The sequence below is a fragment of the Abramis brama genome (genome assembly GCF_963993115.1).
Source record: "Abramis brama genome assembly, chromosome: 23".
NCBI lineage: Eukaryota > Metazoa > Chordata > Actinopteri > Cypriniformes > Leuciscidae > Abramis > Abramis brama.
This window is the reverse complement of record NC_139985.1, coordinates 16,863,542-16,889,085: the sequence shown is the minus strand read 5'-3', so window position 1 is coordinate 16,889,085 and position 25,544 is coordinate 16,863,542. Positions and strand designations below refer to the sequence as shown.

Sequence of the window (25,544 nt, the reverse complement as noted above, 5' to 3'; positions counted from 1 at the left end):
CCTTTTATAATCACTAGAACTGTGCAATCATCTCAGTTCATCGCGATCTCACAAACTTTCGTTATAATCAAAGAAGTTGTCTATGCTGCACAATGAATCTCTTTTTTACATCTTGTCTTGTTATGAGAGGATTTGCGAGCGTGCAGAATTTAACATTGGACAAAAAATCCTGCGTAATGAGCGATGAGTGGATTTTGACTAACTTAAACACCTCTGATTGGCCATTGTGTTCAAGAAATCAACAGATATGTCTGTGATTGCCTACATTGCTGAACGCTGCAAAAAACGTTGTAAATAGAAACCTTTGACGCTCTCCAGAACGCAAACATAAATACACACTGGATTGTTTGCCAAATCTGTTTCGCTAATATGCTATTATTAGTTTCAGCTGAGATGGTCGCACTGTAGAGCTGTCCAAATCAGCACAGACTTCTTTGGTTTTGATTTATAGACCCTTTGCACTCTAAAACAGTAATTCAAGCCTGAATCAGAATGATTTTATTTCATTATCAGTGAAGTAGTTTCATTTGGACATTTTTGGACACTTTTACACATTGTGCAAAAATGCAGCGGACATTTTATTTTTGTCCTAAATACTGTCATCCCTCCCACTGTGTCTTTGTCATTGCTGGTGCTGTACATCCGCTGCACATCCATGTGTATTTCCCCCTCAATCAGCTTTCAAATCTTCCTCTAATCTGTCAAATCTGACAGGCAAATCCCACAGTACGTGTGCACTTCCAAATCACAACATGCTTGACTCCATTGTTAATACTCACCCCGCTAACAGAACAACACGACACGGGAAACAAATACCCTTCAGTCTGGTGTTCAGATCAGACAGAGGCCTGCCTCTGTGCTGTGAATCCGTGTTCAGTGATTCATCAGTCTGGTTGAACCGCTCAGAGGGATCCCTCTGCTGTCAATAACCCCCCGCCTCCAATGCACCCACCTGGCTCTAATGTACACAAATATATTCCCCTGCAAAGCCCTGCAGTACTAACATATCCTGGAGCAAAAGACAAGCCAGAGACTGAAAAACAAGAGTGCATACCCGTGCACTTATGTGCTCACTCACACGTAAATACACATTGATAGTCTTTGTAAAGAGATTACAGAGGACGAAAAGAGGTTCTAATGCTAAATTTAAAAAAAGGAAAATGCTGATAAGTCTCATAAACCTGTTCGTTTATGAAAATTGGAGTGTTTATGTGAGATGTTGGAATGATTGGGTTTTTCTTTAGGTTCTGATCTCAAAACATGAACAGATGTTGTATCTGCAGATTGAATCAGCTGCCTGTCAGAATACCATTCGAGTTGTTTTCATGCAGAGGAAAATCTGACTAATGTATGTGGGTGATGTTTTAGTTTTGCTTAACTGTTTATGGCCTTAACCCAAAAAAGAACACAGTTTAAGGCATTTACATGACCTTGCACATAATTGGTGTAAAATCAAAAATACACTTGATGATAAGTGCACCTACAGATATGTAGTGTAGTGGTTTATTTCTGTGATTAGAGACATTAATAATACAATGAAATGTATACTTTGGGATATCTGAGGTACTGCAGAGACATTCATAAAAATAAAATAAATATTTCTGTGATATCAGTGGTATCGAAGTGACATTACTGATAGAATTAAATATTTTTGTAATAGCTATGGTACTTTAGAGGCATTATAATAAAATCAAATAAATATGAACTTAATTAAATAATAATTAAATAATTTCATAAAATTAAATAATAAGGGTGGTATACTGTAATGACATTAATTATAAAATATAATATTTTTGTGATATTGGTGATACTTTAGATAGATTAATAACTTCCTGTTCCTGTTTGCCATAAAACATAATTAATACATTAATATTAAATTAAAAGTAAAAAAACAAATAACTGGTTTAAAATCATGAAAATTTAAAAAAATAAATCTGTGATGACTGCACTTAAAAAAATATTAATTACCCTTAATTTAAGCGAATAAAAATGTTTTCGCACATAATTTAATTTAGATCATTCAAAATAAATCAGTTTAGTTGGTTTTGGTCAAATTACTTTTGGTTGGATTGATTGCTTTAGGAAAAGGCGTTTGATCGGGTTGATCATTATATCTTTTTAATCTGCTTGCTGTATTTGTGTTTGTTCAGGATTTTATCAAATGGATACATTTGTTATACACTGGAGCTTTTTGTTCGGTTAAGGTAAGGGGTGGCCTAAGTCTGCATATTTTGGTTTCAAGGGGCATTAGACAAGGATGCCCTTTACCAGGGCTATCGTACAGTATTGCTATTGAACCATTACTTTATAAGGAAAAGTCTAACTGGTTTATCAATACCCACAATGCCTCAGCATTACTGCTTACGCTGATGATGTCATTTGTGGGATGTCTTTGTCAATAACAATAATGATATAAAAGAGTACTTGATATGTATGAAAGGGCATCATCAGCAAAAGTAAACTGGGATAAGACTGAGTCTTTCTGGTCAGGTCAAAGAAATTTGGCCTGACCCAAATAGCATTGGGTCCGATCTGCTTTACTTTTTTGCCAGTGCAAGATGCAGGGCAAGGTCTTGTAGATATCAGATCTAGACTTGTAGCGTTTCTTCTGCAAGCTGCTCAGAGACTGCTGTATAACAATGACATTGCTTGGTCTAACACTACAGTTGCACTCTTGAGAAAAGCAGGCAACATGGGACTTGATAAGCAGCTCTTTTTACTGAATTTGAACGAAACAACTGTAACAGACTTGACGTCCTTCTACAGATCAGTAATGGAAGCCTGGAATGTTTTTTCTGTCTCAAGACCTGCTGGAATACATGCAGGCTTTTGGCCGATGGAAGAGCCACTTTTTTTTTTTCTTCTAGACACTTATGCTCTGCCAATTTGTCATCATGGCTGATAGCTGCTGGATGTGTAAACCTTGGCCACATTTTAAGCATCAGTTTGGATACCCTGGGTGAGAAAACTGGGATAAAATCTATTTGATTTTTTAAACAGCTTACTGATTTTGATCAGTGACTTTTTATCAACAAAGACAATACAGGCCATTACCCCTGACTGTGAAGATAATGGTACACCCCCCAAATTGTATAAACATCACATTGCAAGAAATGAAAGCTTTAGCGTAAGTTCTGCCAGGAAGACTCAATTGTTACATCACTTATTACCTTCTCATCTATCCAATCGTGTTCTAATACTTGTAGTATAAAAGATCGGTACTTACACATGTCTGAGTTCGCAGATGCTGACGCCTACATTCACCTCCATGTTATTTTGCCTCCCGAGTCTTTATGGTAGAACTAAGACTATGCAAACATTCACACAAAGTTTGACTCTCAGTAGGAAGATCAAAGACTGACAAAAAAAACCTCACTGGAAACTATATTGAATCTAATCAGTAAATTGATGCCATCATGTTCACCTTGAATGCCCAGTGTGAATACAGTGTAGATCACCTTAGTTTTTCATGTGATGTTATGTGAGGATGTAGGATCAGCAGATCTTAAACAGATTCTTAAATTTGTAATCTCAGACTTAAAATGGAGGATTGTACATGGTGCAGTAGCTACGAATAGACGTGGTGAATATCAATCCTAATGTAAGGGTGGGTTGTCCATTTTGTTCTGAAAATTAAACCATTTTTTTATATTTTTATAGTATTTTTTATATTTTGTGATTTTCTCTTTAAACTCACTTACAACGAACATTTTCTACCTTTCCTCACTGAGAAGCACTGCTGCTCAAACCTCATAGTTACAACGCGGACTGTTGAGCAGACGCGTCTCAAGCCTATTAGTGATCCAACGCCGGATACTCTTAAAGGTTACTCCTGGGGATCACGGCTGAACGCGTCTTCTCCACACTCACTTACAAACAAAAAAATTTTCGCCTATCGTGCGTCTACTCTACACCCGTACCACTAAAAAGACGGATTATATCCAAGACTTCAGCCATAAATTAGTATTAATATTGATAACATCACTGGTAGCGTCGTTGCTAACTTAACGTTACTGTCCATCTGTTAAAATGGCGAATATATCAGATGTAAGTAGTCTACCTTTTGGTGCAGGTGAGGACACATTTGAGCTTCACGCACTGCAGTCTGAGCTGGAAGCTGTTGAGAAACAGATCCACGATCTTTTAGTGAGACAAGCCGAGCTGATAGACCGGCGTTTAGCTCTTGAAACATCACGCGCCGATGCACACAAATCAGTTATTAACGTTACTAACCCGCTGACTCCGACCTCGTCTACTCCGTGCGTTTCTCAACATCGGTCCCGAGCGCCAAGGTCGCGATCAGCCATGGTCTCGTTCACTCCGGCTCCAACACGCCACCACGAAGCCTGGATGGTTCCGCAGCGGAAGACGCGAGTCAGGTCTAGACCAAGAAGACTCTCTCCGACCCTCCCGGTTTTCGAGATATCCACCCAAAACCGCTTCTCCCCTCTTCGCGAAACAGAACGCGATGCTGTGATCATCGGCGATTCCATCGTTCGGCACGTACACGCTACGTTAAGTAAAAGTAAGGTGCATAGTCACTGCTTTCCTGGTGCTCGTGTTTCTGAAATCGCTGCTCGCGTTCCCGAGATTCTGAACAGTGACGAGCGTGTCGGAACTGTGGTCCTGCACGCGGGAGTGAACGACATCAGGCTGCGCCAGACGGAGGTTCTGAAGAAAGACTTCAGGAATCTGATCAATACGGTACGCAGCACTTCGCCTGAAACAACGATCATAGTGTCAGGACCGCTTCCTACGTACCGACTAGGACATGAAAAGTTTAGTAGATTATTAGCGCTAAATGAATGGTTAATGTCATGGTGCAATGAGCAGAAACTGCTCTTTGTAAATAATTGGAATCTGTTTTGGGAGCGTCCTAGGCTTTTCCGTGCTGATGGCTTACACCCAAGCAGATTCGGAGCGGATCTTCTGTCGGATAACATCTCCAAAATGTTAAATACCTTTTGACTAGTAACCAAAAGTCCAAATCATAGTCTCTGCTGCACCAATTTAACTGATATAAATACTAGTGTTGAACATTGCATAGAAACTGTGTCTATTCCTTGTTTAGTGAGATCAAATAATAAATCTACTGCAGGATCTAGGAAAAATCTAATTGTTATTAAACCAGAAAATGTTGCTATTAGTAAACAAAAACAATTTCTAAAGCTAGGTCTTCTAAACATTAGATCACTCACACCTAAGGCAGTTATTGTAAATGAAATAGTCACAGATAATAGCTTCGATGCACTTTGCCTTACTGAAACCTGGCTTAAACCAAATGATTATTTCGGTCTAAATGAGTCTACCCCAGCAGGATACTCCTATAAGCATGAGCCCCGTCTGATTGGTCGTGGCGGCGGTGTTGCAACAATCTATAGAGTTATTCTCAATGTTACTCAGAAAACGGGCTATAAGTTTATTTCGTTTGAAGTACTTGTACTAAATGTTACGCTCTTAGATGTTGGAAAAACATCCCTATTATCTCTAGCCTTGGCTACCGTATATAGACTGCCTAGGCCTTAAGCTGGTTTCCTAAAAGAGTTTGCAGATTTTCTCTCAGACCTATTAGTCAATATCGATAAAGCATTAATTGTTGGAGATTTTAACATACACGTAGATAATCCAAATGATGCGTTAGGGGCTGGGTTTACAGATTTATTAAACTCCTTTGGGGTCAAGCAAAACGTTACCGGACCAACTCATCGTTTTAATCATACACTCGATTTAATTATATCACATGGAACCGATCCAACTGATATAGATATCATTCCACAAAGTGACGATGTCACTGACCATTACATGGTAACTTGCATATTACGTACTCATGTAATATATCATGCTGCGCCGCGTTATCGATTAGGCAGAACATTCCTTCCATCCACCATAGATAATTTTTCAAACTGCTTACCTGATCTGTCTCAGCTGCTCAGTGAACCCAAACAAACAGATGAACTAGAGGAATTAACTAGCACTATGAGCACCATTCTCTCTGGAAAATTGGATATTGTTGCACCCATTAGATTAAAAAAGGTCAGAGAGAAAAGTAAAGCACCATGGTACAACAATACTACGCATGTTCTAAAGAGAGAAACCCGTAATTTAGAGCGTAAATGGAAACAAACTAATTTAGAGGTCTTTAGAATCGCATGGAAAGACAGTATGTCACGTTATAAAAAGGCCCTAAAAGCGGCCAGGGCTGAGCACCTCCGCAAACTAATAGAAAACAACCAAAACAATCCTAGGTTTTTATTTAACACCGTGGCTAGACTAACAAATAAACAGATGTCACCTGAACAAAATATTCCGTTACAGTTTAGTAGTAATGATTTCATGAAGTTCTTCACTGAGAAAATAGAAAACATCAGAACCACAATTGTAAACGTTCAATCCTCAATCGCGCCTTATAATTCAGCCTCAATTATCACCCCGCAAGAACAATTACAGTGCTTTACAACTATAGAACAAAAAGAGTTAAATAAACGTATCACTTCATCTAAAACAACAACATGTTTATTAGATCCTATACCAACTAAACTACTGAAGGAAGTGTTACCTGTAGTGGAAGAGCCTCTCCTCAATATTATTAACTCATCTTTATCTTTAGGTCATGTTCCAAGAACATTTAAACTGGCAGTTATAAAACCTCTCATTAAGAAACCACAATTAGACCCACATAATCTAGCAAATTATAGACCCATTTCAAATCTACCTTTTATGTCTAAAATACTAGAAAAAGTTGTGTCCTTTTATTCTCAATATATATGCTGCCACTTGGAAATATTATAAGAAAACATGGAATTAGTTTCCATTGTTATGCTGATGACACTCAAATCTATATTTCATCACGGCCAGATGAAAACACTAAATTATCCAAATTGACAGAGTGTGTTAAAGATATAAAAGATTGGATGACGCGCAATTTTCTTTTATTAAATCCAGACAAGACAGAGGTACTAATCATCGGTTCAAAAAAACACCCACAAAACCTCTCACAATACAACTTTAACATAGTAGGATGTCCTGTTACTTTATCCTCTACAGTAAAAGACCTGGGTGTCATATTAGACTGCAACCTGTCTTTTGAAAATCATATTTCATATGTTACAAGAACAGCCTTTTTCCACCTTAGAAACATTGCTAAGCTACGTAACATGCTATCAGTTTCTGATGCAGAAAAGTTAGTTCATGCATTCATGACCTCGAGACTAGATTACTGTAATGCTTTATTAGCCGGTTGTCCTGCATCCTCAATAAACAAGCTACAGTTAGTCCAAAATGCAGCCGCTAGAGTTCTAACTAGATCAAGAAAATATGATCATATAACACCAATTTTATCATCACTACATTGGTTACCTATAAAGTTCCGAATTAATTACAAGGTATTGCTACTGACTTATAAAGCCCTAAACGGCTTAGCTCCAGTCTATTTAACCGATCTTCTATCGCCCTATAATCCATCGCGCTCTTTAAGATCACTAAATTCGAGGCTTTTGGTCATACCTAGGATATCTAGGTCCACCAAAGGAGGGAGAGCTTTTTCACATTTAGCTCCAAAACTCAGGAATAGTCTTCCTGATAGTGTCGTTGCTCAGACTCGCTCTCCCAGTTTAAAACTAGATTAAAGACGCATCTCTTCAGCCAGGCATTCATATAATACTTTTAATCTTACAGTTAAATCCGACCTCTAGTTCATAAACGCCAGAGGAGAACTGGCCCCCGACTGAGCCTGGGTTCTCCCAAGGTTTTTTTTTTTTCTCCATTAGGTCACCTGATGGAGTTTTTCGGTTCCTTGCCACTGTTGTCTTTGGCTTGCTCAGTTGGGGATATTTGGGGATATTTAATTTAATTAATCAATCAACAATACTATTTATCAGCATTACCAAACGTGGACGTTTTCCACTAGAAACAAACATTGATGTATTGTTTTAATTTAATACTGTGAAGCTGCTTTGATACAATCTGAATTGTGAAAAGCGCTATATAAATAAACTTGACTTGACTTGACTTGACTTGCAATGTGTACGTTTGGGTAATTTGTTTTCTTTTTTTATCTCAATGGGTATAATCTTTATGTGAAGATCTATCTCATCAACTGTTCATTTTTGGGCCAAAAATATATAGGCTAGTAAAAATATTTTGGTTTATATTCAATTTTGTGTTTGGAACTGCCAAACGTGGTATTTGGAAAACAAGGAAAAATAAGATGCTTTAGATACATTAGATCCTTTGTTGATGTTCAAGGATTTAGTTGCTTCAAGGCTCAGGATAGAACATGCATATTACAAACTGGTAGGGTGCTTGGGAATGTTTGTGAATACTTTGGCCATAAATGGAGTGTTAATGAAAATGAGGTTCTACTGTTGACTTTTTAAGTTATTGTTGTCATTTTTGTTGTTATTATTTTTATTTATTTATTCCTTCTTAATTGAGATTGTGGAATATAGATGTTCAGTGGTAAAACAGACTGGTTTAACCTATATGTTGTAAATAAAGGTGATTCAATCTCTCTCTCTCTCTCTCTCTCTCTCTCTCTCTCTCTCTCTCTCTCTCTCTCTCTCATTACGTAAAGTCACTGGCAGCAAACATCCTTCTTAACATGTGCATCTGTTCAGCACCTTAAAGTGTGGACAGATAACAACTGATGTTGTACATGATGGAATTCTGGAGTGAAACAACATCAGAATTGTAACAACTGTAGAATGTAGATGTGTTGTATACAAAATATGTGTTTCATATGTTGGAATCAGCTGAAAGTGTGATAGTTCTCTCGCCTCTTTGGCCTTTTTTGTGTTGGGTATTAGTTTCTGCCACCCAATAGAAAGAGAGAGCAAAAGAACTAAAAAGCAACTCCAGAAATGAGGCTATAAATAAAAATTCCGCTTTTGTGTCCAGGCACATTCTGCAGTGCTGATTAATGCTCTCTCTGCTGAAATCAATGCTGGAATCTTTGTCTCTGATTGATTCCACATCACTCCAACTTACACTTTAGGGATTTAATAAGAAACCAAAAAAATATGTTTAGAAAAAAAAGAAAATAGGAGAACAAGAAAATATACGATTTTGATGTATTGCAGTTATGGAAAATGTCAGGTGTTTCAGCATTTAGAGTTTGGCTTTAACATTGGTAGGAACATTTTTAAATCAAACAAAGTTGCACTACACATTGTGCACTTAATAAAAACATTTCAACAATATACTGAAGATAACTTTATTTAAAAAATTGAATCCCAGTCCTTGATCTTGTCCATTTATTCATCCATCCATCCATCCTTTCTTCAAACCTTTCTTCAAATCCTCTAGGGTCACAGGGTGCTCTTGTACAGCTCTTGTTTATTTTACATAACGAAAAATTCAATGCATTGTTAGGTTTTTATGTTGTTGAAAGGGTATGTACAGTGGGGAGAACAAGTATTTGATACACTGCCGATTTTGCAGGCTTTCCTACTACAAAGTATGTAGAGGTCTGTAATTTTTGTCATAGGTACACTTCAACTGTGAGAGACGGAATCTAAAACAAAAATCCAGAAAAATCACATTGTATGATTTTTAAATAATTAATTTGCATTTTATTGCATGACATAAGTATTTGATCACCTACCAACCAGTAAGAATTCCGGCTCTCACAGACCTGTTAGTTTTTCTTTAAGAAGCCCTCCTGTTTTCCACTCATAACCTGTATTAACTGCACCTGTTTGAACTCGTTACCTGTATAAAAGACACCTGTCCACACACTCAATCAAACAGACTCCAACCTCTCCACAATGGCCAAGACCAGAGAGCTGTGTAAGGACATCAGGGATAAAATTGTAGACCTGAACAAGGCTGGGATGGGCTACAGGACAATAGGCAAGCAGCTTGGTGAGAAGGCAACAACTGTTGGCGCAATTATTAGAAAATGGAAGAAGTTCAAGATGACGGTCAATCTCCCTCTGTCTTGGGGCACCATGCAAGATCTCACCTCGTGGGGCATCAATGATCATGAGGAAGGTGAGGGATCAGCCCAGAACTACACGGCAGGACCTGGTCAATGACCTGAAGAGAGCTGGGACCACAGTCTCAAAGAAAACCATTAGTAACACACTACGCCGTCATGGATTAAAATCCTGCAGCGCACGCAAGGTCCCCCTGCTCAAGCCAGCGCATGTCCAGGCCCGTCTGAAGTTTGCCAATGACCATCTGGATGATCCAGAGGAGGAATGGGAGAAGGTCATGTGGTCTGATGAGACAAAAATAGAGCTTTTTGGTCTAAACTCCACTCGCCGTGTTTGGAGGAAGAAGAAGGTTGAGTACAACCCCAAGAACACCATCCCAACCGTGAAGCATGGAGGTGTAAAAATCATTCTTTGGAGCTGCTTTTCTGCAAAGGGGACAGGACGACTGCACCGTATTGAGGGGAGGATGGATGGGGCCATGTATCGCGAGATCTTGGCCAACAACCTCCTTCCCTCAGTAAGAGCATTGAAGATGGGTCGTGGCTGGGTCTTCCAGCATGACAACGACCCGAAACACACAGCCAGGGCAACTAAGGAGTGGCTCCATAAGAAGCATCTCAAGGTCCTGGAGTGGCCTAGCCAGTCTCCAGACCTGAACCCAATAGAAAATCTTTGGAGGGAGCTGAAAGTCCGTATTGCCCAGCAACAGCCCCGGAACCTGAAGGATCTGGAGAAGGTCTGTATGGAGGAGTGGGCCAAAATCCCTGCAGTGTGTGCAAACCTGGTCAAGAACTACAGGAAACGTATGATCTCTGTAATTGCAAACAAAGGTTTCTGTACCAAATATTAAGTTCTGCTTTTCTGATGTATCAAATACTTATGTCATGCAATAAAATGTAAATTAATTACTTAAAAATCATACAATGTGATTTTCTGGATTTTTGTTTTAGATTCCGTCACTCACAGTTGAAGAGTACCTATGATAAAAATTACAGACTTCTACATGCTTTGTAAGTGGGAAAACCTGCTAAATCGGCAGTGTATCAAATACTTGTTCTCCCCACTGTATGTTGATGCTGCAGCATAGTGGTTACCTATTGAGCCATGATGTTCATGTAGGAGAGTTCGAGCCTGGCTCTCGACGTCTATTCCCTGTTTTTAAAAATGCTGTCTGTGAAGCGGCTTTCTGTGCGCACACACCCCAAATGCATGGACAGAAAGCCACTTCTCAGCAGGTCTTAAAGTTACAGCAGCTTAATATACCAGCTGCAGTCTGTCATTAATGTTTATCAAAGAACAAAAGAAAAAAGAGACAGTCACTTACTGCTCTTTTCTGAATACTTTTTGTAGCTTTAATAAAAATGTGTGTATATATATATATATATATATATATATAATTTATACAGTGAAGACTATGCAGTGTTATTTTACATTTGATTACTTTATTCAGTTTCTGTATTTATTTCCTGAATACTACTGTTAAACCTACCTGAAAATCCTTATTTTAATACTGACTGTTTACTTGTCTTTAAAAGTATTTTAATTTTGTGTTAGTTAAAAAAAAAATTGAATCGAGAACTGTGAAATTTCACTGGTACGTATGTAAAATGTTGGTATCATATAACAACCTTATTTATTTAAAGAGAATGTTGCATGGGTCAACAACTATATTTTTTACTCATTTGATCCCCAGAAAAAAATTCCATTGAATAGAGATATCGATAGGCATGTTAGTATTACTGGCCTTCATTCGTAGTACTAAATACATATGCTATTAAACACATGTTTACACAGGTTATTAAGTTTATTGTATCTATGTGGCCGCTTAGTTTTTTGTGTAATTTGGCCAAAATCTCATGTTATTAAAGATGAAGTGTTACGCACAGGCTATTTACAGTATTGATTATGGCTCAATGACAAATTCTAGATTAAGACACTCTTCTCCGCTCCTCAAATACATAAAACATTAGCCTTTAATATATATGATTCTAGTGATTCTTGAAAAAGAAAATGTTGTACTTATTCAAAGCACCAGTTCATTTACCCTTGCATTGCAAACAAGCAGAGACGATCCAAACTGCATGTGGCATTTCATTCACAGTTCTGAGTTCAAACCTCAGTTATGAGGTTTTATGGATCCAGTTTGAGGATCCAGTGGAGTTACTAGGTTTAGTCCCAAGTTCTTATTAATACTTTTTGATTGGTTAAATATTTGCAAAATCCACAGACAGATGTAAAGGGTGAACAAAAGTAATGATTTACGAAAAAATGAAATTTGAAACGAAATATGGAGATACAAGGTTTCTGCCTGACAGCGGCAATATATTATACAAGAGCTGACCTGTGTTTGCTGTAGGACTGAATGAGATCCTGATCTCGTGGGAGGCCAGCAAACTCCTGCCCTGGGGCTAATTCGTTTAGGCAGGGTCAGTGGTCAGACACTGAATCCTCCTTTGAGGCATGTGTTACGGTGAACTTTCAAGTCCGTCCCGGGAGGAAGATCACACCCATATAGCCAGCCAGCAAACTGTAGTTTTCACAAAGTTCAGGAGAGGTCAGGCAGAAGAAACACCATATGATAAAACCACAGTTGATATGTGTTCATGCTGCGCAGTCTCCCAGCCCGTGTGTTAACCTCATGCAGAACATGAAAGGACATCAGGAGAATCTATAATGTTTGATCCGTGACAAATGTGGATGCAGGAAAATTTTGCTGTCTGCACAGTTACAATGACCCATCAGATGCCAATGCGGAGTGTCTGGGGCGGAAAGCAACGGAATCCAACAAGGGAGTGAAAATCAATGGAAAGGCAGAAAGATAAGACAGAATGCAACCAATAATTATAGTTCAGCTTTGAAGGACTGGCAGCTTAAAAAATGGTCTTGTTATCTGAGCCTATTAGAAAGAAGCATTGCGAGCACTCACGGACAATTTCAACACTCAAAACATGACGTTTGCTGTAGTACAATCCATTGCTAAAACAATGTCATGCAAAAGAATTAGAAAGTTTGCCTAAAGTGCCAGATTTGTGAGCCAAGTGGATGGCTAGATGAATTAATGAATGAATAAATAAATGATTTAATAGTATCTTCGATTAAGTTGCATAATTATTGTAGGTAACAAAATCAACTTCCCCCTCATCCACACATTTTTTCAGATTTTTTGTGTCCTTTTCCATAAAAAAAAATATGTTATGATCAATGACTATCAAGTTCAGTTGTAATTTTTGCTTTTTTTTCCCAACTTCATGAGATTTTTTATGTTTTTTATAAACTCACTAATGCTCAACAAGGCTGCAGTTACTTGATCAATTAAAACAGTAATATTGTGAAACATATAGTGTAACATTATTACAATTTAAAATAACGGTTGTCTATTTTTAATCTGTTTTAAAATCTATTCTTGTGATGGCAAAGTTGTCAGTGTCATTCTAATTGGCTGTTTTGTAGCTCAAGAAACATATGTGCTGTATAATTTCTTTCAGGAGTGAAGGATGAGTAGAAAGTTCAAAAGAACAGCATTTATTTTTAAAGGTCCCGTATTATGCCCCTTTTCACAAGATGTAAAATAAGTCTCTGATGTCCCCAGAGTGTGTATGTGAAGTTTCAGCTCAAAATACCCAACAGATAATTTTTTACAGCATGTTTAAATTGTCATTTTTGGGGGCTCAGAAAAACGTGCTGTTTTAGTGTGTGCCCTTTAAATGCAAATAAGCTGCTGCTGGACGGCACAGGGGGCGGAGCTTCACGAGCTCCGCTCAGTCTGTCAGGACAATTTCATCTCACGGAATGATGATAATATCAGAAACTCTCAGTAACGGTGTTCATTTCGAGTCAGACAATAATGCCTACAGAGTCAGAGTGCTGTATAGAGATGAAACAGGTATAGTTTAATAGTTTAATTACGGTTATTATAACGTATTTGAAGATGAAGCGTCAGTTTTACTTCAGAAAATCACCGTAAGAGCTGAGTAAACACAGTAAGTTATAAGAAGTGCGCAAGTACATAATCGAATTTCGGTAGAGTTGAGGGAGCATTCCTGTGGGCGGAGGTTAGTCAAAAAAACTGTTCTAGTGACGTCATTAAAGAAGGAAGTAGAAGAGGAATGTAGTCCAAACAGGCCGTTCGATGTAGGCGACTTCTGTTAAATAAAATATCTCGCTTGGCATTGAACTTTGAGCTTTATAATTTTACAGATATTATTTATGCTCTAACAGCAACATTACACGCTAACTAAAGTTTGAAACATGGGATCACGAAGAACGGGACCTTTAAAAAGAAAAAGCTGCATGATGTTTGAGTTAAATAGGAGTGTTTTATTGAGATGTTTTTGCAACAGCATTGATGGTAATGTTGTAAAGTTTTCTTTGTTCGAAGCAGAGACCAGTGAGACAGTCGGGATCGCGTTCAACAGAAGTTATTCTTTATTGAGAACTCTGCTGTACGCGGCTGTAGAAACTTCCAACATGATCTAATCTAACATAACTTTACATGGTATCTTATAGGCATTTTAGGAGGAGGGACTTTTGGGGGTGGAGACAAATTCAAACAAAGCATGTAAATGAGTATACAGGTTAAGGTAACACCCTAGACTGAGGGTCTAGCCAATCCTAATTCAATCAGCATAAGGCTCCAAGGGCCATTTGGGTCCGAAAGCCATTTGCAGAACAAAAGGTGAGATTCTCAGTGAATCATTCGTGTGCTAATCCCATCAGTTCTGAGTGATACTGGGACTCAAAGAGCCATTAAAGACAATGAGGAGAAAACAGGAAAGGCAATTTTGCTGAGCAGAATCATTATCTTACCCTTAAACACTAAATACAATATTCTTTACCGTGATGTTATGTAAGGAAGCATATTTGAAATAGATTCTTAAATTTGAATCCTTCAGTCCCCTCTTTGAGAGTTCTTAAAAACTCTCACAAAAATACAAATTTAGACACATAAAGTTCATTCTTGTAACTGGTGTAAGTTACAGGCACATATAACTTGTTCTGTGTTGTTCATCTGTAATTGCATGCTGACACAAAAACAAAACATGCAATTTAGGGTCCGTGAAATTTTCTGCGTTGTGTATTTTTCATTTTCTTTGGTGATAGTTCGTTCAGCAGTGGGTCTGGTTGTCTTCTTGAGGCTTCATACGCAGATGAGACGGTCGTTGCTTATTGATCTCGGAAAAGCCATCAAGTTTTATCTGCACACTGTAAGACAGAAAACAGAAAAACAGAGAGCAGTATTTCTTCAAAACACTATGGTTGTAGCAGTTTAAACACTATGGTTCTATAGTTTTCAGAGTCTACTGTTGTCGTTTCATTCTTTCCCTATTTCTTAATTTATTTGACACCTATGGACCAGTGAGGTAAGGATGGACTAATGGTTGGGAAGGGCCTATAAGGGAATCTTCACCACAGGGTTGGCCCCCGAAAGTCTGTTGCTTCCAGTTCTTCCTGGGCTCCTCACTGTCCGTGTCCTATTCTGTCCCTGTGTTGTGTACACACTGTACAGTGTGTGAGAAAATTGGCACATTTCCATTCTCCAGTGAAACATCAGTCCTAATAAACATCATTAACAGAGGATGGTGTCTGATTGTAGTGTTCTGCAGTAACATTTAAGGCTGTGAGTATACTGAATGTCCCCCAAACAAAGGCTGTGACAGTCAATAAGTCTTTCATCTTTGTTGTAAGTTACTGGGGAAATTAAGCACTCACAGCCTAAATGGTTAACACCGTATCAAGTTTACCCACGAGTCCAATGACGAGGGGAGGGGTTGCTTCAAAGTAGCAAACAAATGTAGTACAATCTGCATAACGTTGTTAACTTGTCTTAAGTTATTTTTGTTTTTTCTACATTCTTTTCCAAAATGTCCGTGCTTGCCACAGTAAGAACAACTGGCTTCTCTAGGACTTTTGCGTTTCTGTTTCTCTGAATTGACCTTTAAATAAGCTGCTGCAATTTTTACTCTTGCCTTTACATCAGAGTCTCTTTCCCAAGTAGCTAACTTGTCCAAGTTGCTTTGCAGGGTTCTACTGGACCATGTTAGTTCTAAGTAAGGCAAGGCCTTTTTATATTCTGACAGAAGACCCTGAAACCATGCGCGAACTAGGGGACCATTATCACCTAGCACCTGCTCTGAAGTGTCAGCGATTCCGCTGTAAGCGGCAGCGGTCTGGCAAAATCTTTCTGTGTACTCACAAACAGTTTCCCCCTTCTTCTGTACACAATTGGTAATTTTCGACCAATCGATTTTGGGTCCTAAGATATTCTTTAGGATTTTCAAAACACCTTCTCTTTGGAAATAACAGCAGACTCAAAATTGTTGAATTCAGATTCAGTTAGAATTTGTGACATCAGCTGTGTGACTTCCGGCAACGACATGTCGTAAAGATGCATTTTACTGAACAATGCTCTTCTAAATTCAGAAAAATGTGTGCGTGCTGAGGGTAAACTCTGGGAGAGTCTATCTATATCCTTAGGACCTAAAGATGTTTTGGCAACTGTTTGTATTTGGACAACAGAAGAGTTCGGAGTAACACTTTTAGTTCCCTGAGTTCCCTGCACTGAATCTACAGGCTGATCAGTTACTGATTGGATGGCTACATTTGTTTCAAAGAAAGCTTTTAAGTCAGGATAATTGTTATCAGGCTGACTAACTTCTTCCACATCAGTTTTTTCTGCATCTTTGTTGCGGTTTACTTTCTTAGTCAACGAAGATATTCTAGCACGGAGCTCTTTGATCTGTTTCTCTAGCTCGGAGTTGCGCTTAGACTATTCTGTAGCTAGGGTTAAACCAAATTCTCTGTGACAACAGATAAAACTTTTCACACTGTTCTTGCGAATACTTTCTCCTAGTACCTTCTTACAATCTTCAATTGACCAAACTTTGCCTGGATCAATGCCAAATTTCTTTGTTAAATTCAATCTGACTTCCTCAGTCACGATTGAGTCCATGTGCTCTGATAACAAAGACTTGAATTCACTATCTGTCCAAAAAGGTGTAATCTGTCTAGTACTTTTCCTAAACATTTTGTGAATTTCTGTTACCACAAACAAACACTAAAAAAAACTTCTCTCTACTGTCTTGCAAACAGAGGGTACAATCTTATTAGCACATGAGGCTAAATCTAATTCTAAAGCTAATTCTCTAGCTTACAGATAGGTCTTCTCTAGCAAGAGCATACACACAATATTAACATGTAACTGTTAATCTTCCCTGCCATCAACAGAGGATCAATTTCATCTCTAAAAGAAAACTTTTTAGAGGCTTATCTTTAGTTAACCAAACTCTACAGCTGTTTGTTAACTTCTTCTCTGAACAACGCAGAGGAAAACAATTGTACTGGTCTGCATTGGTTCTTTGAATAGAGTGAAACTCAACGAATCGTTGGTTGTACAGAAAACCTTCGTCTGGAACTCAGTCAGCTTTGTTGAGATCTTTGAGCTTGAAGTTTCAAGATTCAGTCTGGGACTCAGTCAGCTTTGTTGAGATCTTTGAGCTTGAAGTTTTCAATCTGGAGGAAGCTGGAAAGCTTGAAGTTTCAAGATTCAGTTCTTTGAGTTTCCTTTTTCTCCATCCGACTCACGGCACCATCTGTTGTAAAGTTTTCTTTGTTCGAAGCAGAGACCAGTGAGACAGTCGGGATCGCGTTCAACAGAAGTTATTCTTTATTGAGAACTCTGCTGTACGCGGCTGTAGAGACTTCCAACATGATCTAATCTAACATAACTTTACATGGTATCTTATAGGCATTTTAGGAGGAGGGACTTTTGGGGGTGGAGACAAATTCAAACAAAGAATGTAAATGAGTATACAGGTTAAGGTAACACCCTAGACTGAGGGTCTAGCCAATCCTAATTCAATCAGCATAAGGCTCCAAGGGCCATTTGGGTCCGAAAGCCATTTGCAGAACAAAAGGTGAGATTCTCAGTGAATCATTCGTGTGCTAATCCCATCAGTTCTGAGTGATACTGGGACTCAAAGAGCCATTAAAGACAATGAGGAGAAAACAGGAAAGGCAACTTTGCTGAGCAGAATCATTATCTTACCCTTAAACACTAAATACAATATTCTTTACCGTGATGTTATGTAAGGAAGCATATTTGAAATAGATTCTTAAATTTGAATCCTTCAGTAACCTTTATAAATGTACTTCTTATGTTAGATTTTTCATTTTTATGTTATTCAAAGAATAAGGATCCAAACTGACTTGTTAATGGACCGTTTTGTCTTTTGCCGATTTAGATAACAGCTGAGGCAATCCTGCGACTTGCTACGGATCCCGTTCTTCCATTTTACCCTTTGGATATCGCACTGGATGTTCAGAACAAACTCAAAGGTAAGGATGCACCTTTCATAAGTTATTTTACAATTTACAGAAAAATAAAATAAAATAAAATGGTGTTCCTCATCAATTTATAACTGGCAGGACTTTTCTGGAAGTTTGTTTGAGGATGTAACTCAGCATTACAGGCTGGGCCAGCTCTGTGTCACCACTCACTCCTCCCAAAGATGATTTATGGAGAGATCATCTGTTTGGGTGGACATATCGATCTTTCCATCACAGTTTACCGGGGCGTTGGAAGAATGACCTTGATTTCTGCATTTGTAAAATACAAATTGGTGCAAATCATTTCTCGGCTCACCCGGTGCTCAGATCAAATGGGATTATAAGCTTCAGACCCGACTGGCCATCAGTCTGGTATTTTTCACAAAAATCTTTTGGGGGAACAAAAATGGAGAACATTCCCACTAGAGGAAAACACTTTATACTTCATCAGAGCAAAAGAAACCCAGGGGTAGTAATGAGCTTTTGACTGAAAATGTACAGAACATTCGGAAATTAAAGCCAAAGACTTGCAGAACTGGATTTTAGAGATTCAAATAACATAAAATTATTATACGGCGGCTCGCAGGTTTCACCTCTGCAGAGAGACATTCAAAGCTGCCCCTCTGAATCTATTCTCTAACGTTGTTAAAGCGTTGCGCCTTTGTGTTTAAATATTCATGAAGAGGACAGGTGAGAAATGTAATTGTCACATAATCTTGCCACATGAAGACAGACTGCAAAGCCCTTAATGCTTTGCAGTATTGATATTTCATCAGACACACACCGAACACTTGTCCGATCTTTTGTTTTACCGTATTGATGCAGCGGCATTGCATGCCTGAGAAAATCCCACATCATCCACAGATGCTTCGTGAAGTCATTTTCACTGTCACTGTTTGGAAAGGAAAAAAAAATCCTAAATATATATTTTTTATCTCATTAATTTGCATACTGGTGATTGGCAATCCCAGCTGTTTCCTGACAGACATAACAGTTCTGTTCAGTCTGTTCTGTATAATTTGGAGTTTGAAGGAATGAAGTCTACTCCAAATGTCACTCTTATGGTAAAACCTGGCTTTCTTTGTCAGTTAAAAGGGTCATATGATGGTTCTAAAAAAGAACATTATTTTGTGTATTTGGTTTAATGCAACGTGTTTACGCGGTTTTAGGTTAAAAAAAGTAATTATTTTTCACATGCTGTACATTATTGTTGCTCCTCTATGCCCTGCCTTTCTGAAACGCTCATCGTTCTGAAAAGCACGGTGTGCTCTGATTGGCCAGCGATCCAGTGCATTGTGATTGGCCCAAAAACCTTAAGCGTGTGACGGAAATGTCACGCTCCCATATTTGAAACATCAGCTCCCAAAGCAATAATGACAGGTGATAATGTCGGGTACTACCTTATCAATTCGAGTCCGAATCTGAACCGGAAAATGCAGATGACCAAGCTGATCGATCAACTTTGCCAGCGCGACTGGACCAGATCGTGTCAGATTTTATTTCATTGGGGACATAATTATTGATTATGACTTATACAGCGTAAATATGTTCAAAATGCACCTCAAAACATTTCTTTTCACTAAGTCCTTTGACCCCTAAACGTTTAGTTGTACTGTTCTGGAACAGTGTTGTAAATAAAGCTTAAGCACTGTTTTCTAATTGTGTCCTCTTTTGGAAGGCCGAACAAAGTAGTTTGGCTTTCGCAACGAAAAACACAGTCTCTCCGAAGACATGGCGGTACCAGCGGCAACAATAATACAGCGAGAATAAAAGTTACGCCTTCTTTCTTTGTGTATACATTTGGGCGGTGTTATGAAACTCTGCCCCCACACACTGACGTAGATTTGTGGAGGCATGTTTGAACGAAGCGTTTTAGGAAGGCATGGCTGAGCCTTAACTTTTATAAAGAATATCTCTTTTGGTTTGACACTTTGAGCTTTGTAACTCTGCAGATCTTACACTTGCACTAACAGTTACATAACGCACTAAAGAAAAAGGAAAACAGGAAATCGCATCATATGACCCCTTTAAATGCAGTGCTTATGCAGTAGATTCATCTAAAGCCTGATTGTTCATGGGCACCGACTCAATCAAGAGTGGGTAGAGGCATAACTAGAATTCCCTGACCATAATAAATATTACACACACTGTATCATTCAAAAGTTTGGGGTCAGTGTGAGTATAAAGAAATGTATACTTTTATTCAGCAGGAATGCATTAAATTGATCAAAAGTTCTTGTATTAATATCTTGAGTTTGCATTCACTACCAGTCATATTTCTTTTTTATATTATTACAATTTTCCACATTTTTTTCCACAAATCCTACAAAACTACTAATCAACAAATGTAAGTATGATAATAATGCAATGACCACAAATAAGTTAACAATCTTATTAAAACATTCAAAAGATTAAAGTCTTATATTTGAGTTTCTTCCATCTTCTATCCTGGTCTAGACAGTTGACTGATTCTATAATCTACTACAAGTTTCCACAATAATAATAATAATAATAATAATAATAATAATGTTTCCCTAATAAATTTTAAGCATACAAGCATTTAGATATAGGTCTTAAAGATCAAAAGAAACTAATTTAGAACAGAGTTTGATTTGTAGTGTACACTAGTGTATAGAGACTGGGGCAAGTAGATGAAGGGTGCTTGGTGGTTGGGACATTCTCTCCTTATGCTGTGTTGTGGTAGGAGTTTCAGAGGCACATGAAATGACAGAATTCATGAGGAATAATGAATTGAGTAAGATCAAAGAGTCATGACTAATTGAAACCTTTGAGATCTTTTGTTCCCTTAAGATTTAGACAGCTCATTGATGTTCAGATTCTTTTAGAGTGACTCAGCAATGTGAAGAATGAAGACTGCCAGACATCATCTGAAATCATACAAATGACTTGCTTGCTGCAAGATAAGTTGATGAGGCTGTTATTGGTGAAGGGAGGCTACTTTAAAATTTAGTTATTACTACAAAGTTAAGCTATTCTCTTTTGAAAAGGTATCTCACTACATAATATGCTACTAACAAGAAGTCAGAAAGCTCATGAGGGAAGAGCAATTATGGCCTGATGCTGCATTCACTTAGACTTAGACTTAGACTTAGAATCTATGGGATTCTATGGGAGTTCTATGGGATTCTATTGTCGCTATGGGAGTTCCCACTACTGGTTGCCTAGTAACATTTGTGAATTACATTCACGGATGTTACTCCATGTTGTAGACAGCAAATCAGTTTTCTTGCTGCTACAAACAAACATTTTGGAAGCAAACGTCTAAATATAATTGTGGTGTCAGGTGTCAGAAAGCTGGGACACAGAGGCACACACTTCTTGAAATGCTTGCTAGGATTCTTAACTACGCTCTAGCTAAACAAATGGCTCCTGAAGACAAAAAAGCTGATGCAGTGTATCACAGGCGCCCTCTTATACTTCCGGGCACTCTGCTAATGACATCAATGAATGTTGCCAGCCAATAAAATTGGAGTGTGTTAACGTGCTTCAGACACTGGTTATGCTGATGGCGTCCCCATAGCGTCGATCGAAGATGCAGTGTTGAGTTGAAAGCCATAGTGTGATCAGTGAGATTTAAGAATATTTAGATATTTTATATGGAAGTCATTTTCTGCCAAATTTAAATAAATAAATTAAATGATTAAAATGAAAATTAAAACCAGATTAACGATTTCATTACAGAAAACAGTACGCAAAATATGTGTCAAAATTGAGAATGAAATTAAATGATTTCATTTTCACAGCATTATCCCTGTCAAATTGAAAAATAAAATGCAATTGGTGATTTCACATTTCATTTTCACTACAGTCTCGAGGCAAGACTGCCAATATTAAAATGAAAAGCCAAACGTGAAAAAGAAACTACAAATACAGTTTTTACAATGCTCTTTAGTAAAGCTCACGCAATAATAGTGACACAATTCAAATACAAATGTAAATTTTCGTTTTCATTTTAATTCCTCTTTTATTTCACAGTTTTCATTTTCGTTTTCATTTTCAAAGACAACCTGCATGTAAATTCTATGTTAATGAGTGGGTGTGGCTTATTCTAGTAACGGTGCTAGTAGAGGCACGCCTTCTGTAAAGCCGTCGACGACGTCCCGTGTGCATAAGTTGAATGTGTGAAATGAAATTATTTAAATGTGATTATATTGTAATCAAGACGACGAGATATGGCGAAATCTGTTAGTGAGCTTTTGCGGGAAGCTGCCGCAGCATTAGAACATGGAAACAACCAGCCTGACCATGTTAGTTATGATGTTAGACTCAGACTAGACCATAATCGACGATGAGGTTCATTCATGTATTAGGCTGTTTTGGAAATTCAACTATTTGGGTGTACAGAAGTCTTAGTGACAGTTTCTACAACAATTATAGCCAGACATTAATACCCAGCTTTAACCGAGGACCTCGGCCAATGTTTCATATTCACGTCGTGCCTAACAACGCCCTTCAGCCGTGACTTATTCAGATACAGCACTAGCCTGTATCTGTCCGCTGTTTAACTGTTACGTGTCTTTTGGTTATTTTAAGTTTGTGTACAAAAAGAATCACAATGCTGATTTTCATTTCCAGTAACAACTTCTGGATGAGATCGAGAAAGCGAGTGTACCTGCATTTACAGTAGGCTAGATATAGCATTTTCCTTCAGATCAGTCCTATATTCATAATATATAAAAATCCGTTTGAATGTCTGGTGTGATATCTTGTACTTTTAACAGTTAATAGGGGTTGTCCGTGCCTATACTGTAGTCATGTCAGTTGCGTCTTTCTTCTCCGTGATCACAAGTTTGAGTCATTTCAAAAGTCTTCTCTACTGACTGACTGACTCACTCATTAAGACAGTCTTTGTCTCCATCTAATGGAGAAATAATGTAACTTCTTCTGTTGCTTTATGGTCAGGGACTATTTTTTTTTTCTCCAGCGGAAGGAATTGGCTTTTAGTGATTCATTTTACTTCATGAAAGTTGCATAGATACATATGTTTCGGGATTAATATTTGTATTGCGTGGTAACCGTTTTATAAAAGCAATAAGGTACTCTAGGCTAGTGCTGTATCTGAATAAGTCATGGCTGAAGGCCGTTGTTAGGCACGACGCGAATATGAAACATTGGCCGAGGTTCTCGGTTAAAGCCAGTGGGTATTAATGTCTGGCTATAATTGTTGTAGAAATTGTGTTACTAAGACTTCTGTACACCCAAATAGTTGAATTTCCAAAACAGCCTAATACATGAATGAACCTCATCGTCGATTATGGTCTAGTCTGAGTCTAACATCATAACTAGGTTATGAATTCTAGCTTTACAGAAGGCGTGTCTCAGCGCCGTTACTAGAATAAGCCACACCCACTCATTAACATAGAATTTGCATGCATTCTCAATTTTGTCACATTTTTTTGCATACAGTTTTCTGTAATGAAATCGTTAATCTGGTTTTAATTTTCATTTTAATCATTTAATTTATTTATTTAAATTTGGCAGAGAATGCCTTCCATAATTTTAAGGTTAAGATGGATATTTTTAGAGGTGTTGCTTCAATTAGCTGACAGACTGTTGTCCTTTGGCCGTAAGGTAGTTTGCACAGTAAAATCCTATGTGAGAAAGAAATCATCTGTTGTAAAACACAGCTTTTGCAGCCACACACAATCAGACAGATGTTATTGAGGTGTTGCATCACATCTCACACTGTTTTTTTAAAGCTTTTGCAGAAAGCATTGCATTTTTAAAACAGCGTGTCAGATAGTCCAACTTTTTTTAAAAACATCTTGAGATCTCTGCATTCAGATCCATTCCTTTGAGCTCCGTCAAGCTGTTTGTAAATGCCACCTAAGAAACATTTCTGTAGTAAGCACACACACACACACACACACACATATATATATATATAGACACACACACACACTTATATATGTATACTATATCACACTGGTTATATTATATATTGGTTATATATAATATTATATAACCAATGTGATATAGTGTGTTACATTAATTCCATGCCTGCATGTGTGTCTTATTGTTACTTTCCTACGTCTCTCTTGCAGTGTTTGTCTGCAGCCCTTGGCCCAAACATAAACAGGAACATTGGAGTGATATGTATGTGATATGCTTGGTTTTCGTCATTTGTGAAAATTGTAAACCTCTGTTGGGTTCATGTCATTTTCACTGGGTCCTCTTCTGTCTGTTACACTGAGTGATAAGTTACAGCAATCCTCCTGCAGGGAGTGCTTTTCATTCTGCAAAGAAAGACAGAAGGAAAAAGACAGTGTGTGTTGAAGTTTGTAGAAAAGTTTTTCTTTTTTCTGTGTTTCCTGAGTTTTGAATATCCTCCAAAAAATCTAAATAAGCACATATTCTGAAATGATGCTGAAACACTCTGAGGGTGTTTAGCATTTTTTGGGGAATTTTTTATTTTATTTTATTTAATAGGTATTGATTAAAAATACTTCAGTGTAATTAAAAATGCATTATTTTATCCATTACATGTGTGTATGTTGTATTTTTACCCTTGTGAAAAAGAAGTATACTTTAGTATACTTAAGAGTAAGTTACTTTTGTACTAAGTTTACTTTTTTTAAGTGTCCTTGTTACAGTGTAATTATAGTTCCCTATCAGTCAGTCACGAAATGACGAATTGGGATCTCGCCTGAGACAAGGACCAAAATTCATTTTTGAACTCAAGTCAGTTTAACACAATGCAATCGTGTTTGAAAGAGAAACCTAATACAATGGTGTTAGATTAAAATAACCTTTGCACCTTTACAACAACAACAACAAAAAACACAGACTTTCACATACTCACGAGAAACTTTTGCATGCTCATGATAAACTTTTGCGTTCTCACGAGAAAATATTCTGTGCATATGGGAATTTTTCCTTTGTGCATCTCTAGTGCAGATCTATTTTTTGTAGGCCGAGAAACCATGCCTCGAAATGGGCTGATGGCACAATACGGCAGTGTACATTGTCCTACTGTATATGCTAAGTTCACGAGTGGTTCATGAACAGTAAAAAAGTGTTCAAAATTGTAATAATCTGCCTTCAGAAATTGGATTTTAAAGACCTGGGGCCCTATCTTGCACCCAGCGCAATTGACTTTGTACACCGACGCATGTATCATTCCTATTTTGCACCCGCGCAAAGCGCGCTTTTCCCTCCACAAAAGCACGTCGCTAAACTAGGGAATGAACTTGCGCTCCCTGGGCGGTTCAGCGCAAAAAAGGAGGCGTGTTCCGGCGCAAACGTTCCTTCATGCTATTTTGC

General features: G+C 37.9%; 1 protein-coding gene across 1 annotated transcript in view; it reads left to right on the top strand.

Moving 5' to 3' along the window:
- Window positions 1-25,544, top strand: part of naaladl2 (N-acetylated alpha-linked acidic dipeptidase like 2) — a 296,732-nt gene that overhangs the window by 250,189 nt on the left and 20,999 nt on the right. The window contains exon 12 of the mRNA XM_084100591.1: window positions 18,176-18,269. Within this exon, the coding sequence (XP_083956717.1) occupies window positions 18,176-18,269 (94 nt within the window). The remainder of the gene's footprint in view (window positions 1-18,175; window positions 18,270-25,544) is intronic.